The sequence below is a fragment of the Thermobia domestica genome, chromosome 7 (genome assembly GCF_964235325.1).
Source record: "Thermobia domestica chromosome 7, izTheDome1.hap1.1, whole genome shotgun sequence".
NCBI lineage: Eukaryota > Metazoa > Arthropoda > Insecta > Zygentoma > Lepismatidae > Thermobia > Thermobia domestica.
Genome location: NC_137460.1, coordinates 69,990,448 through 70,008,750, shown reverse-complemented (window position 1 = coordinate 70,008,750; position 18,303 = coordinate 69,990,448). Strand labels below are relative to the sequence as shown.

General features: G+C 33.9%; 1 protein-coding gene across 1 annotated transcript in view; it reads left to right on the top strand.

Moving 5' to 3' along the window:
• LOC145690182 (uncharacterized) overlaps window positions 1–18,303 on the top strand; it is a 73,644-nt gene that overhangs the window by 38,554 nt on the left and 16,787 nt on the right. Inside the window, exon 3 of the mRNA XM_081764818.1 lies at window positions 7,592–7,780. Coding sequence (XP_081620944.1) covers window positions 7,592–7,780 — 189 coding nt within the window. The remainder of the gene's footprint in view (window positions 1–7,591; window positions 7,781–18,303) is intronic.

Here is an 18,303-nt window from a genome sequence, read left to right as displayed (position 1 = left end):
CCTAGATGTTTAATTACGGAAAAGTTTTACAATGTATTTGTATTGAATTGAAATTGTTTTGAATTTACTACATAAGGTAAGTAGACCGAAGGAGGAGAACTCAAGTAATTGATATTCTACGTAAAAGCAACCTATTGTAAAATGATGATGCTTCTTACCTTCAGCACATAATCTTTACGTTAGAGAGTCAGACAGAGAAAAATCCTGGTTTTTCCTCCTCTATGACCACCCATCTTAAACCTCTACATATCATTGTTCGTCTCACAAAATTTCGATGCTCCAAAAACATTCAAATAATAATAATAATAATAATAATAATAATAATAATAATAATAATAATAATAATAATAATAATAATAATAATAATAATAATAATAATAATAATCCTGAATATGCCATCCTTACATAATGTAGGATATCTTAGTTTCCTAGTTTAAATCTTAAATATCTTAGTTTAAAATGCTTTCTTTAGTACTTATTTGAGCAACCATGTAGGAGGGGGTACGACTTTTTATTTTGCCCTTCTCATTTCAGTAGCCTTCCAACAGACAGGACAGACAAAATGAATAAGAAATATATTTACAGCATCCTCTCCCCTTTCATGATTGGAACATCACGTAATATTTTTTATTCTACGAAAGATGGCCCTGTGCGGTTAGGGGTAGGTAACTAAAAAAATACCTAATATATAGCGCCCCTTGATTGTAATATTACCGCTTCTTTATTTGTACGAGGGAGCCCCTACACAATCAAGGGTGACAAAAAGAATAGGAAGAGTGTCTATTGATTCCAGTGGTGGATCCAGCACGAACTCCTGGAGGAGGGGAGGGGAAGTGAAACATTCTTTTGATGATGTGAAGCTGTCACAAATTACCACTTAACTAAACTAAACAATAGTGGGGGGAACCGGAACCCAGTCAGTTTAAATTGATGTAAAAGTTTAATTTTTGGCTTCATATTAAAGTTTTGGTTCCAAATGACAAATTCAGTCCGAGTGGACAATGATCAAATCTCCGGGGGGTCTTCAGTATAGGGGGCTACGGCTCCCTTATGGGAAAAGGCAAAAATATGAAAATGCTTATAACTTCCGAATTTTCCGTCTATTTTAAAGAAATTATTGGCTTCATATTAAAGTCTTGGCTTCAAATGACAATTTCAGTCCGTGTGGACAATGATCAAATCTCGGAGGGCTCTTCGGTGTAGGGGTTTCGGCTTCTTTATGGGACAAGATTCCCGTAGTTGATATTGCAAAATTGTTTTGTATATATAAGTGGAAACTTGCACCATTTGGTTAATTTTACCTCTTATGTTTTGCAGATTCATATTCCAAGCAATAGTTACTTCGCAGAGCTAAAAGAAGGCACTTACTAGTTTCATTAAAATGAAATGTCTTTTATGAGAGGAGCAGACGAACGAACAGGCACCCAAACGTTGGTTGAGTCGTACGGTTGAAACTCGTTAAGCTCGCTTCAATTATTATTATTATTATTATTATTATTATTATTATTATTATTATTATTATTATTATTATTATTATTATTAATAATAATAATAATAACAATAATAATAATAATAATAATAATAATAAAGCATTGCAGAGACCTTTTGTGCAGGGGGTCCGTGGCTCGATTCCACTTCGTGCCAAGTGAAATTTGAGGTGGACAAATACCGTGTGCATGGGTATGTGTTTTCTTGATATTTTCCATTTTCCTCCCACTTTCTTCATTTCACCATTTCATTCATCATCATTCTCCCTTAGCGTAGGTGCATAATCGTCCAACGTTAAACTAGATATTGCAATTTCAATAATAATAATAATAAAAATTAATTCAACTGAAAGGACTGTAATTTATGTGGACAGCAATTATCATAAATATGCAACCATTATAAAAACAATGCTTTGCGTAGAAAGATAATCCTTCCCAAGTGTTAACGAATGCGCACGAGATAAGACATGTCTCGAGAAAGAGACAAGACGCGCTTTGTGACATCCAAGATAATACGAGGCAAATGTTTTGGACACGAGATAGCTTGTAAAATGTCTCGTCTTGTCTGGAATGTCTCGAAAACAAAAGTCTAAGTTTTAAAATTATTTTTCAAGATCTATTCTCTCAGAAGTAGTTCTCTGCCTTAAAATTAATAACGACATTTGTGATTTAAAAAAGATAAACAATGCCTAAAGTTAATAGTTAACTTTTCGAAAAGAAGCTTCATTAAGGGTGAACCTGAAAGATGTCCACAAACTTCGGGAGGTGATTCGAGACATCAAAAGGAGACAAATGGTCCTCTTGCAGTTTTCGAATTCAGCTTCGTTGTCGAGATACAGGGTTGCCAACTGGTCGTGTTTGAGAAACTCACTGGGAATAAATTCAAGTCCAAGAATAAACTACTACTCATATATTTTTCAGGTCAATTGACTTATACCATGTTGTAAGGTCAAATATTTATTTATGAAGTGTGTACAAAATTCGCCAGGGTCTTTTCTGAGAAAATCGTCGAGAAAAAGTCACCTCCAAGAATAAACTACCCCTCGTAAATTTTTCTAAGAGAAATATCTGATACTGCAATATAGGGTTGTTAATTAAATATTGATTAATGAAAAATAAACAAAATTGTTAAAACCATTTTTGAGAAAATAGCGTTTTTCGATTTTCGGCTGTTTGTAAACCACACTTATTTTAGGTGGTAGAAAAAAATGGAAAAGCTCCTGTAAGAATACTAAGTAAACCCTAAGTTTAAAATTTGGTGTAGATAAGTTGAACGGTATGGCCTCTAGGCGAGTGCATATAAAAGTGTGCCGAACGGACGGACCAGAAGGACGGGTGTCGAAAAGTCACATTTTCGGTATGTAGACGCCATGAAACATGTAAATCCGTTGAAATCTGAATTTGATATTATTTTCACAATCACTATATTTTCTTCTCTCTTTTGTCGCTCGAAAAAGAAAAGCCTGAGTTTACCACAAAAAGCTAGGGAGTTTCTCAAAAAATATTCAATTACAGGGCCACCGCACTAAACTTTTTCAATTCAATTTCTTAACTGTGTTAGGCCGCAGTTGTTACTGAAGTGTGTATTTAAATAATAAGAATAAAATTATCGTATTATTCAAATACATCGAATGTCAGATTATCGAATAAAAAACTTCGATTGAAGAAAATCCATACTACAAAACTAACTCACACTTTGAGCACATTTTCATTAGACATATAATAGACCAATTAATGCAATCATTGTTTATGAAATATGAAAAAAATCAAATGAGTCACTTTGGGAAAGTCGTTCAAAAAGAACACGTCAGGAGTAACCTACCTCTTGTGAATTGTTTCGAACAATGAGTTAAGATATACTTTCGGTTATTAATGAAATATTTATTTGCGAAATTTGAACAAAATCGCCTGTCGTTCGAGAAAATTGTCGGGGAAAAAACCTTGACCCCAAAAATAAACTATCCGTTGTAATTGTTTTTCATAGAAATGACTTATACTAAAATATAGGGTTATTAATGAAATACTTATTTATGAATTATCAATAAAATTGTCCGAGTAATTTTTGAGAAAATCGTGAGGGAAATATAACTCCCCGAATAAACTATCTCTTGAGGATTCTTTCAGGGTAAGCGAGTTATTCCATATTACTATGTTTTTAATGAAATATTTATTTCTGAGTACGAACAAAATTGCTTGACTCATTTTTGAGAAAACCGGGGAGGAAAAACACCCCCAAGAGTAAACTACCCCTCGCATATTTTTTCAGGACAAACGAGTTTTGCCATATTGTTCGGTTATTAACGAAATATTTATTTTTGAAATATGAATAAACTCTTTTGAGTCGTTTTTGAGAAAATCGCCCAGACAACACTCCACCAATAATAAACTACCCCTCGCATTTTTTTAGGACAAACGAGTTATGCCATATTGATAAGTTATTAATGAAATCTTTATTTATGAAATATGAACGAAAACATTTGAGTCCATTTTGAGAAAATCACTGAGAAAAAACTCGCCCCCTTAGTATAAACTACCCCTTGTAGATTTTTCTCAGATAAATGCCTTATACCACAAAATAGGGTTGCTAATTAAATATTGATTTATAAAAAAAGAAAGAAAACAAGATCGTTAGAGCCAGTTATGAGAAAATATCTTTTTTTTATTTTCATCGTACAGGAAACTACCCTTGTTTTGGGAGTAGGAGGGAAATGAAAAAAAACTATAGGAAATACTATGAAAATCTTAAACTAAAATTTGGTGCAGATAAGTTGAACGGTATGGCTTCTAGGCAAGTGCACAGAAAAGTGTAGCGAACGGACGGACGAACTGATGGACATGTATCGAAAAATAACTTTTTCGGTGTTAGGGGCTATAATACGTGTAAATTCGTTTAAATCTCAAATTTGATTTTTTTTTCGAACACCATACTTTCTTCTCTCATTTGTCACTTCAAAGTAAAAGGAACTCAGAACTACAGATAAAAGACACCTACTTTTACACATAGACATTTATTGATTTAAAACTGTTTTAGTTTGTGTCATTTCACTTCCAATTGAAAGGTTTTACAATGATTAACGGCATACCAATGACGAGACGGAAGTTTTCAGGAAGTAAACGCATTCAGAAGTCTAGACTGCATTACAGCCTGTTTTTATTTCTGCAATTGTTAACAGCTGTAATTTCGTCCAAACGCTACATGAAATAATTTTTGGTTGACGTCATTGTATTACTATTTTAGTATTGTTCTCTTCAGACTTGGTTGAAGTTTTGTCTTAACGGTTATACATTTTTTTCTTTCTTATTTCATCGTTACACATAAGAACAAAATGTTATGGTGAGTGGATAGATTCGAACCTACGAACATTGTGTTTATATTCTTCCAACACTTTACCAATGGACCAAGCTTTGTCTTCACGTTAACGCCCGGTTACAGGGTTTACTACGATTTAAATAAAATGGCTGGCTGTTAGAATTCCCTGCTCACATATTTCGATAAATAATTTTCATTGCTTCTAGATACGTAGAGCAATGTTTAGATACACATTTTAGGAGAGTGAATTTTGGTGTATATAATAATTTCATGCCAGGTAAAAGCTAGATAAGTTTTGATAAAATGTTTCATATGTAGTTCTCAATAATAAGCTTGCTGTTCGGAGTGAAGTTCCAAGGTTCAGCATTGCCTAGCAGTTTTTGCTATTAATATCCCTTCTAACAATATTGGCAGTGGAGAAAAGTTAGCCCGTGTTGAAGCTTTTTGCTCCTAATTTAGTTATCTTACTTATTTAAGGAATATATTGAAAATTGTCAGCAGGCACGTATGCAGTAATTTATTTCGGGAGAAGTCCGACTTCAATATTAGGATAAATTATAATAAAATTTAAAAGATAATCCTTAAATTTAGGCTAAATTTACAGAGAAGTTGGGATTTCAGAGGGGAGTCCGGACCACTTGGACCCACCCCTAAATGCGTCCTTGTTTGTCAGTAACGTTTCCTCATTTTGAAACCCTCAAAAACTTCGGATATATAAAGGAAAACGAGTTATTTTCGATAAAATATCACTTCAGAAGACGCGACAGTTTTATTGCACATGGTGGTATCCCAAGTTCACAAGGGCAAGAATTCATTAATTTTGATTCTCTGTCATTGTGCTCTATCGAAAGGTTAGGTTTGTAACATATTACTCCTACGAACAAGCATGACTGGCAGATAGGAATACTGAACACAACTGCAGAGAAATGCATGCTGCGTTAGCTTACGTTTATAGCTACGCTTTGGTGATTTGCCCTCAAGGTCAATCGAGTGGTAATTCAGTTCCGTCTCTGTTCTTAAGCCATGTTCGTATTACTTCGAACAGTTTTGATAATGAAAAGCATGCCTCTTAATATAACAGACTTCTTTCGCGTAAGAAATCGAACTTCAGTTGATCAGAGCAACTAGTCTGTAAGAATTAGGTTGTTAGTTAGTTAGGAGCCCAGTACGAGTAAGGGTTTTTATTACTATTGTTTTTATCTTTTTTATGTGAGGAAAAATCAAATTGTGACATCGCGATATCAAATGTATTCGATTATGTAGACATATTCATTAATAATAATAATAATAATAATAATAATAATAATAATAATAATAATAATAATAATAAATATGAATGTCTTTGGAGAGCCGAAATTATGTGAGACGAACAATGATATGTAGAGGTTTAAGATGGGTGGTCATAGAGGAGGAAAAACCAGGATTTTTCTCTCTCTGACTCTCTAACGTTAAGATTATGTGCTGAAGGTAAGAAGCATCATCATTCTACAATAGGTTGCTTTTACGTAGAATATCTATTACTTGAGCTCCCCTCCTTCGGGCAACTTTGCTTATGTAGTAAATTCAAAACAATTTCAATTTAAGACAAATATTTATAGAGAAAATTAAACATTTAATAGGGAAATCTGTTATCAAAATATCCAAACACGTAGATAGAAGACTATGTAGTGAGAAACATTGTGAAACTATAAAATTCTCCAAATTAGAATTAACATTTACTGGAAAACATTCGTTATGCATCAGTGAGCACAGGGGAAATAATTACGAATCTGTTTGCAAACAAAAATTAGACACACTAATGCAAATGCGACGATATTTTCTCTCTCTCTTTTTTTTTTTTTGGTATCGTCATGAGTTTTACACATATATTACAATTTGATTCTTTCACAAATAAAAAATAAATAAAATAACCTTAGGGATAAAAATGACAACAGTACTTCCACGAGATTCTAACCGTCTACCTTCGGTATACAAACTCGTTGCTTTACATAACTGGCTATTTGCTCTCTTACGTAAGCTGAACCTGTTCTACAGTAAAGACGATTTTTCATTACGATTGGGCTAACAATTCGTCTTTTTCCATAGGTAATTTCCACTATTTGCACTATCTATACGTTAATACTTAGCATAGATTCATATATTTGGAGTTCGCTGATAATGCATATAATAAGACATACTAGAAATATTTCGTTAAAATTTTCGTTTGTAGATCTAATCCACGCTCCTCTCAATGACATAGATGTCGCTGCTTCGTGTTGAACTGCAGAATTCCCTCGCGTTCTTGAAAATTTCCCACTTTAGCAGAGTTGGTAATTCTCGAGATTTCTGTCGATTTAATGTTTTTTGCTTCTAATTTCTTTATTTTAAGCTAATATCTAACACAAATATTAAAAACGGGTTTGTTATTAACCTGTCCTGCTGGGGAAACCTTCCGAAATTTCGAACATATAAAGAAAACGGAGATATTTTCAAAAAACTTCAAAATAAAGAGACGCGTCATTTATTTTGCTCATGGTAGTACATTACACTGACATAAATCTTTATTCTTTGTAAACAATTCCATTCTTATTTAACACATTAAGCAACATATGGTGTATAATATCTTACGTCAACTTTCTGATAAACTATGTGAATTGTGTAGTGGAACCAATTTTTCCCTATATTTATATAGAACACTATATTTGAAGGATAGGAATCATACAATTCACAATACTCACTATACCTGTATATTAACTGTAAATAGCTTATAAGGATACAGATGAAAGAAATATACAATACTTGCGTTTTATTTCAGGAACCTTTAATAGAACGAGGAAGGCCAGGACCACCAGGACCACCAGGAGTACCAGGTCCACAAGGTCCCAAAGGAGATAAAGGATTACAAGGAGATCATGGATTGCCAGGATTAATAGGTCCTGAGGGCTCTAAAGGAGATATGGGATTGATAGGGCTTCCGGGAATACCGGGAGCAATGGGACCCCAAGTAAGTATCAGTTTGGTTATAAAATATGATCAGTTTGGTCATAAAATACATTATCGTGTTATTAAATGCATTTTCTGCTGTTATTACAAATGTATTTACTTATTACGTTTACGTAAAAGTTCTACAGGATCTTTTCCTCTTCTCAGATTGGTAATCGTTCGATTGGCTGAATACTGTATAACTTTCCACTCTTTCCTATTCTGAGCCAGATTTTTCATTTCTCTGTACGTTTCCTTTTCTACGTCTTGTGTCATTTGTTAATCTGGTGATACAACACAGTATGTCAAGCAATGTCGTACTATATCTGCATGCTACGAAATTTCAGCTATTTTGACTTATTAATTTAAAAGTTTCAAAGAGTGTTGCAGAATGAATGGTCCACCCTGTATAGAAGTAAGAATTTAGTTCAGAAGTCAGTAATACATCACGTTTTTCTTGCTCACGAAAAAAACCTATCAGGGCACCTCCTGTTAAGAACTTTTGTCACTCACCCAATTTTTTTTACTAACGTTAATGTATTTTACAATAGGTTTCTTTCTAAGAACGTTTAACACGTCTAACTTTCGTTTTCCACGTTTATCCCATCCTTCCTTAAGATATTAAAAAATTAAAAATAGAAAAGAACTATTTGTTACTCATTTAGTTCGCTTCCCACAATCGAACTAATACACATCCTTTTGCTTAAAACGTTGATGTTCACTCATTATCTACACCGTCTTATATATATATATATATATATATATATATATATATATATATATATATATATATATATATATATATATATATATATATATATATATATATATATATATATTGTGTAAGTTAATCAATGTTCCATGTATCGTCATCTGCAAGAAATGGTTTGCATATACTGTAACTTGCACATTTTCCTTTAACTCAATTTCCTTCATATATTATTGCCTCTTTGTGCTTTCTTTTACAAAGCAGTATAGTAATGAATAATTATTTATGAGTTTTCAGAAAAATAAAGCAAAATAAGAAAATTATAAGCAAAAAGTCTTTAGTGTTATGAAACCTTAGTCAGCCGAATAATTACGCGAAGAATATTCCGGAGAAAATTAGAGGGAAAATGACTCGACGCACTGCACAGGTATTAGGAACATTCACAAAGACATATATGTGAAGTGTAAAAAGATCAAAAAATGAAGCTATGTATTTCTGCGTTGAACATGCAATTCACACTTCATACACAGTTCCAATATGCAAGTTCAATCAATATCTCTGGTTGACATTAGTGAAAAAGACAGAAAATGGCTATTTAAAAGTGCAAGTGTAAACCTTCGCTTGGAGCGATTCTATTTGTAATATTACAACACATTTTCTCGTAGGTTGCCTCCGTGGTCAAGCGGGTTAATAATGCTGCTGAAGTTGTAGAATGGAAGGGCGCCAGTTCGAGCTTGAGTACGGAAAGTTTTTTTAAATATAGGGAAACATTTATTTTTAACCCTTTAATTGGCAAGCATTGATAGCATTACCATTAAAATATTTAGTTTGCTTTTATGGTTGAACAATGTCTTCCTGATCATAATTTCGTAATTTTTAAAGTATTTTTGCACTTTGGTTACAAAATATAGGATGTTTATTTCAAAACAACATTGCCATAAAATAGGTCTTATGTATTGCTACTGAGCAGCATTGCCATAATATGGTCAAATATCATAAGAATACTTTTAGCAATTAGGAGCAGTTTTGTTGAAATATCTTCCTACAGAGGAAGAAAAAAAATAGAAATAACTTTCGCGGAACATAGAAGATAAAGCTTCTACAATACTAAGTATGCCTGTTCCCTGTAGACGGAGATTAGAAATATCTAAAGAAGCGAACCGCAAATCATGTATATGAATATAGTATGAAAGCAATAATGCCAATTAAATGATCACTGAATTATAATTCGTGTGGATAATGCAATAAAATGCGATGTTGCTTAAGAGCAACAATGACAAATAAAGGGTTAGTATAAATGTCTACTTTGAAGTGCTTAAAAAAACAAAACAAGATGAACTGTTCCAAACTGTTATAGAGCTCAGTCACATTTATTAGCCATGTCCATCATTTATATACGAAAACGCTAAAATGAGAAACCGTAACACTTATAATGAGAACACATTTATGAGTGGAGTACCTGAAACCAGGCCCGTATCCAGGGGAGGTCTAGGGGGGCAGGGCCCCCTAGAATTTTTACGGTAGGCTTGCAAATAAACTATAATGTGGTGATGAACTATAATATGGTTGGATCGGGCCCCCTAATTTCAGCCGGGCCCCCGCTACATTTTTGGACTGGCTACGGGCCTGCCTGAAACCACATGTCCAAAATCAAAATTACTCTTCTTCCTGATACTTATTGCTATATACAGATATATCTATATCTATATCTATATCTATATCTATATCTATATCTATATCTATATCTATATCTATATCTATATATCTGTATATCTATATATATCTATATCTATATCTATATCTATATCTATCTATCTATCTATCTATCTATCTATCTATCTATCTATCTATCTATCTATCTATCTATCTATCTATCTATCTATACATATATATGCTTCTATTTTTTATTTAAAAAGTTAGTGTAATTCATAACCTGGATTTTTATAACGCAATTTGAATAATCAAGTAGAAAATATATACTGCTTAAAGTCAAATTAAATTGCTATTCCAGTAATCTGCAATATCTTGCTTTCCTTAGGTTTTATATTGAATGCTTTATTCCTAACAGCGTGAATATTAGCTCCTATATAAGACACAATTCTCTATAAACTGAACTTAATTAGGAAATCGATATAGTTGCTATAAGAATAAGATATTGAAAATGAAGTGTGGAATAATGGTTGTATTTGAAATAGATTCTGTGTAATTGTGTAATTATTTGCCCTGCCAGTCTTGGAATAGTGGACACTTCAAACTGTCAATCCCATAAATTTATATATTTCGCTTCAATGATCAAGGAATTTAGTATAAAAATATGAAACATTAAAAAACCGATCTAGCAGTGATGGGAATTCAAATTTCACATATTTTATAAGATTACCTTGAAGCTCATGTCTGTGACACATTAGATTCCTAGCACGCTTCCCTATGAAACAATGTTGAACACACTACGAAAGGTTTGGAACCCTCTTTAGAATGTAAGCCCACCTCCCATATAGTCTTAATAATCAGCTACGTTAACCTCTAAAGCAAATATTAGCTTAGCCAAGTTATTAGCACGTTGACTTTGGGATTGAATCTTCCAATTCCGATTTTTGACTTCCTCGTTGAAGCTGTTAGTTTGTGTGAAACTTAATACTTTAGCAAACACATTGTGATAAAACTCAACACATTTTATTGTTTGATTTAGCTTAATTGTATCTTCATGTCAAATCAATCTCGATAAAATCAGTTTGAGGGTATGAATATTCAATCTCTTTTCATGATAATTGTAACCTACGATTCAGATTGAAGACATACTATTGGCTACAACTGCTTAATTATCCATTTAACGTTTTAATGCTGCAATTATATCTAATTTTGACTTAAATATTTTTATGATTAGAATGTAAAAGCTCACTATTTCCAATTGAAATATTACATCTTTTTTGTAAAATACTATTATATATATTTAAAATGAGCTATCATGAAATCTTACTCATAGATAAAATATTATGTGAAAAAGCTAAATTAAATAAGAAAATGAAACGAAATATTTCAGTTTAATGTCCCACTATTATGCCATTTAGACGGGAAGGTTCTAGGATTCTGGTTAACACACATAGATGAAGGTCGATTAATAGCATATTGATCATTTTCTTTATCACGACTCAATTGTTATGCGGACCAGTGTTCTGGAGCAATGCCCCTTTAAGGCTAAGGGAGACGGTCCCCTTGCCGTAAGCGACGCCAACACCTAATAGCTCACTTGCCGGTAATTATCGATCGTTGACATAGCGACGCGTCGAAGGATAGCCACTAGTGTACCACTGGCGTAAGGGTTTCGTCGAGTCGAAACAGATATCTAGATTCGGGGTGTTGAAGTTACAACTGCGTAGCAGCGAGGACTTAATTTTGGTCCGCGCTCCTTCGATTCGTCGGGGAGAATCGCGAAGTTACAAACACGAACTATTGTCACTCATGTGCATGCGGTTATTATTATATATTATGTTTCCTAACGAATTGTTCCTAAAGTGAGCTCCGGTGATCAAGATTAACCCCTGATTCCACTTCATGAAGTAAAAAATCTTGAGGTGAGTGTGTATAATTGTCTGAATTTTGATAGCAGCTCTCGCCGATCTTTAGAAAGTGACTATGGGAAAACTATGAAATTAAGTAAGTAGACGCGTGTCAGTTTGTTATAGAATTGCATGAAGAAAGCATTTTATCTGATCTCGAACGGTTATCCTCGAATATACACGGTTAAAGGAGCACTATGACTGGCCAAATTAAAAAAAGACATTAATGATTTATCCCTCTAGAAGGAGGTTTCCTTCATCGCCTCCGTGACGAAGTCGGGGAAACACCCACCTAGTAATCATAAGATTGGTGGTTCGCGTCCACTCAGGTCTAGATTCTTTTCTGTTTTTTTTAAGACACCCACATCTTTAAGACTTACCTTAACGTAAACAAATCACGCATATAGGTGATTTAACATATTTTGGGGGAGTAATTTTGTGGTTCATTTTCATTTTGTCGCGTCTCTGCTGCTGGTGGACCGTGGATCGTTGTTGTGGGGCAGCCAATCTTTGGTGAGAGGTCGCTAGTTGCCTATTGGTGGTCCATTGACGCTTACGCCAAGGGGGATGTTTAAAGCAAGAAACGATGGTAGAAGCATTGGTGGAATGAGAAAGTGGGGGAGAAGCGGGGTTTCTCTGAGAAAACCTACGGACAGGATATTGTCCTCCACAAGCTTACTTGTCCGAAGACAAGTAGTAGGCCATATATAATTGAATGTTATATGTAAGAAATGTTATGTTCATAAAACTTATTTTTCTTGAAGCTTTTGTAATTAATGTCGCAAATCCTCTGATGCTTTGTAATATGTGTCAAACAAATAAATGTATGTTTCTCGCAAGATACTATCGTCTGCCCCTTTCAGCTATTGATGGTATAAAGATAAAATACCATACATTATTCTACATCACTTCACCGGCAGATTTCTGTTTTCTGATAAGTTAAATATGTATTCCTGGACAATGTAGCAAGACATGTGTATGCTTCTTCATGCATTGTACGGAAGACAGATAGTAAACACAATAAAAACCAAACAAGGAAAAAGATTCGATATAAAGTACTTGTCTCTCTCGAATAAATCCCTCAACGTATTACAAGCGCATATCTACAACTCGAGCATTTCAGTAGAACTATTAAAACACCTTTGCTTTGTAACTTGCTGCGGTCAAGTGGGATTAGAAGCGCGTTTGAAAATTACGGTAATGGTGAGCGACGGTTCGCTCACCAGGCCGGAATTTTTTCAATATAAGAATAATTCATTTTTTTCTAAATATTAAGTTATATTTTGAATATTTGAAGTGGTTATAAAAAACAAAATCAGATAATCTGTCAGCGTTCAAACTTCCGTCACTTTTATACGAGGACGATGCTATGGGAAATCCTGCACTACTAAAATGAAAACAGACTTTTAAGTTAATATAAAATTGAAACCACACGTCCAAAATCAGAATTAATGTTTCTGTTTTATATGCATAGTTATTATTTGGTTTTCGATTAGCAATAGCTATTGCAATTTATAATATAATGTTTTCGTATAAAACAATACGAGTAATCATATAGAAAAATACTCCTTAATACGAAATTAAATCGAAATCCTAAAAATCTGCAATGATCATTTTTCTTATTTCTTTTACGTATTCCATGTGGATCATCTCATACGTAGATACAACTATCTATAAATTGAATTTAATTAGGAAATAACTCTATCTAGCTTCCGAACAGAAGAAGCCTAGGAAACAAATGGTTGTATTAGAAATAAATTTTGCGTAGTGCCACAAATATTTATCTTGTGTCCAAGGGGATAAGTACAAAAGAATGATGACATAAGGAATGTTAGTACTATTAGGGAGGGAATAGATTTCTGATTGTAAGGTGAATATCAACCTAAAGCCAACCGTCTATATTATAGATAAACCTACATGGAGGACCTACGAATGTATGGCGGTTTTAGCCCCTACAATATAGGCTCCGCGCCCATAGCATCCGCTTCTCTCTTTCCCCCTCTCTTCCGTATATAGAGTGCGGTAAAATTTCCGAAACGGTTAAAAATATCTCGCGAAATATATAGATCAGCAAAACAAAAACAACACGTATTAAATAGTTTTGAAAAAGTTATTCAGTGATATTAAGCGCAAGCCCCTATCTCCCCCCCCCTTTTGGGGGTACGGGAGTAACTTTAAAATCTTAAAGTGAAAACCTAATTTCTTATTGAACATTTGGATTAAAAAAAAACTGTTTTCATCCAGAATTGAAAACAGTTCCCTCACGGATGACGCTTTAATTGACACAGAAAAAGGAGGGGTGTCAAAACGTTTTGAAAATATGTTTTGTCAGGCCCGTGATATGTGGCCACACGGTTAGCCTATTGGATTGCGGAGTCAGAGGTCCTGATGTCAATTCCCGCGCAAAGTAACATTTTTATGTTTTTTGTACTCAAATAATAAATTCATAGATTTTAACTTCGTTAAAAATAATGTATTTATCCGAAATTTATTAAATTACAAGAAAATACAAATTGCGACAAAAATTGTTTGTTTTTGTTGTAAATAACCTATCACCTGTAATCGTAATAACCCTATTAGTAAGTACAACTTCATAAAGCTAGTTTGCAAAACAATTATCGAAATTTGTATTGTGTGTAAGTTAAATAAATACTAATTGAAGATAAAATGTATAAAATTATTATTTGGCGAAACAAACAAAGGGACTGCCTTGGGCGGGGATCAAACTCAGGCTCTTTCCCTCCGTAGTCCATTACGATAACCATATGGTCACAGACTATAATCGTGTAGTCACAGAACATTATGTTATGTTAAAAACAATTCCACTCGTTTTATCTTATGCCTAGAGGCACTTACGAGGTCATGACAAATATTGTCTCTTATGTGTAAAAATTGCATGAAGAAAAGTTGAACTGAATACTACATTAGATCTTATCACTCACTAAACAGTTGTGCTGTACTCGCTGTAAATCAAACAAGATATACTGAAGTGAAGAATGATTCCTGACTATTAGCAAATAAAAACTACTTTTTTATGAACTGTTGGAGCAACCAACTGCACATACTGATAGAAATAGAAGCTATTGCTAGAAATAGAAGAGATTCAAATGCTTCAGCAAAAGTAAAAATATGCTTCGTAGCAATTGAATCCCGACTATTATGAAAAAATATAACAAGTGACCGCAGAGAGAGACGAACACGGACTCCCACGTTAGTAGTCCATGACTTTACCGTCTGTGCAACAACTATTTGCTTACTTTCATCAAATATATCAACCCATTTCGGGCACTACTTTGGAACATGAATATGAACATTGAAGCGAAATAATTAGAATGACGGGATTGACAGTTTGAACTGCCCACTATTGAAGGCTGGTAGGGTAATACTTACACTATTACGCAAACTACGTTTCATATACAATCATTATTATACATTGCATTTTCATAAACTTGCTCTTACAATAACAATACCGATTTCCTAATTAAATTCAATGTATAGATAATTGTTGAGTTGATTTTGAGTTTAACGTCTCTTTGAGCAGCGAGACTATATGAGACGGGACCTACTGATTAACGTGGAATCCGAACCACATGGGATTCCGCTGGGAATCGAACCCAGGTCTCCCACGCCGGAGGTATAGATAATTGTGTCTTGCATAGCAGCTAATACTCTTGCTATAAAGTATAAAACAACTACATATTGGATGTAAATAGATGAGAAACCTAAGATACTACAGATTACTGAAATTGCGATATAATTCAATTTTAAGTAGTATACATCTATATGATTGTTCAAATTCCTTTATAGAGATGCAGATTATGAATTACACTGAATTCCACTAATAATGAAATGAAACTTAATCTTTAAATTTGACGTTACACGCTTATGCCGGCTAGCTTAAGAAGACGGTGATGATGAAGAATGAAAACGATGGAACTAAGAATGTGGGAGGAAATGGGAGAATCCCAAGAAAACCGACGCACACGTTGTTTGTCCACCACAAATCTCATTTTCTGCAAGCTGGGATCGAACCAAGAACCCCATGCACCAGAGATGAACGCTCTGACAGTAAGCCTCCGCGGAAGAATAAAAAATACAACCATATTTATTCTCCTCTCTCTCTCTCTCTCTCTCTCTCTATATATATATATATATATATATAGACTTGTATATAGGAATAGGTATGAGGAGCATAAATAATTTTCATTTTCGAAGTGTGGTTTCAAGTTGTTATTTAACTCAGAAGTCTGCTCTTAATGAGTTAAATTGAGTTGATTTGGCATTTAACGTCCCTTTCACCAGCAACGCTTTATGAGACGTGGACGTATTAATTAACGTAGAATCCGAACCACGTGAGCTTCCGCCAGGAATCGAAATCTGTTCTCATTATGAAACGTTCCTTATTTTAACGCTTTCGTATAATTTGATGGACATGGCGAATAAATGTTACTGACCTTTGAAACGTGACAGTTCATCTGATTTTGTTTTTCCAAGCACTTCAAAATAGAACTTTATATTTTAGAAAAATAAATCCCTATATTGAAAAAGAAGAACTTACTCTACCCCGGCTCAAACCGCCTTCCTTTGTTTCTAGAACTTAAACAGGCAACTTACGAAAATGCGTTGTGGTATTGCTAATAGAATCGCTCCAAGCGCAGGTTTACACTTGGAGTTTTAAATAGCCATTTTCTGTCTTTTTCAGTAATTTCAACTGAAGATGATTGATTTCGCATATTGAAACTGTGCTTGAAGCGTGAATTGTATGTTCATCTCAAAAATATACTATTTTCTGTTGTTTCAATCTTATGTAATTGTTAGTGTTTCTAATACACGTGCAGTGTGTGGAGTCATTTTCACTCAAATTTTCCCCAGAATATTCTTCGCGTAAATACCTGACAGACTAAAGTTTCATAACAATCAAAGTTTCTTTGCTTATAATTTTTTATTGTGCTCTATTTTTATTTCAAAATCATAAATAAATTATTCATTTCCACACTGCTTTCTTAATGAAAGCACAAAGGAGGAATAATATATGAAGAAAACTGAGTTATTAATGAAAATGTGGAAGTTACAGTATGTGAACTTTTTTTTTGCGGATGACAGTAAATATAATGTAATGGGTCATATGGCACATTGGAGGAAACTTAGTTTAGGGTTTTTCAACGAACTATAGTATAAGTACATTCTTTTTATGTTTAACACAGCACAATTCGAAAACTATGTTAGCTATGTTTCATATAGGCATATATATATATATATATATATATATATATATATATATATATATATATATATATATATATATATATATATATATATATATATATATATATATATATGGACGAGAGCTATTCTTCTCAACTTCTGTTAAGCCGCAAGAGGAGAAAACATGTAAAATGACGAACGGGAAACGGTAGTTACACAAAGCTGTTCATTGGATGTCGCTTCCCTTCGAAAAGCAAACTGAATAAATATAAGTGAAATACGAATCTGTGTCCTGTTAGCTAACCAGTTTGATGAACTCTTCCCTATTAGCAATTTTCCTTTCAATTGCCTTAACCAGGCCTAAATACCGATTCTGAAAACTTGATACAAACTTGTATTTAAAGGTCACAAGCATGACCCAGGCTACAGCAAATTTAGTAGTTCATCAATTGCTGCGTTGCACTACACTTACTGCTCTTGGATAAAATAAGGGTAACGTGAAAATACCTTGCAATGCAAGCTTGGTTTAGTCTTAGCACTCTTGGGTAATAAAAGCGAAAGCACGCTTACAATATCTTGAATACTAGACACGACACAAGCCTACGGTTCAAGGCTGTATGAAATTATCAAGGCTTTGCAAGCCCTTTCTAAGCTTGCTACTGCTCAATTGCGGCTTGCTGGACACTTGACGCTCCCAGGTAATATAAGGCTGGCTCGAATTTTCTTGAAATTGACACACCTTTTGTAGGAATATCTGTGCAAGGCTGTAGAGCTTACGCAAGCTACCGCACATTTACTAGTTCCTCGATTGCAGCGTTGTACCAGACTTGCCGTTAATACATAATATAAGACTAGAATTAAAATTCTTTTAAATTGACACACCTATCGTAAGCGTATCTTGCAAGGCTGCACATCTTCCCAAGGCTGTAGCAAATTTGCTAGTTTCAAAACTACAGGATTGCTCGAGACTTGCCGTTAATACGTAATGTAAGGCGAGACTTAAAATTCCTTTAAATTGAGACACCTATTATAAGTCTATATTGCAAGGCTGTAGTTCTTCCCAAGACTGTAGCG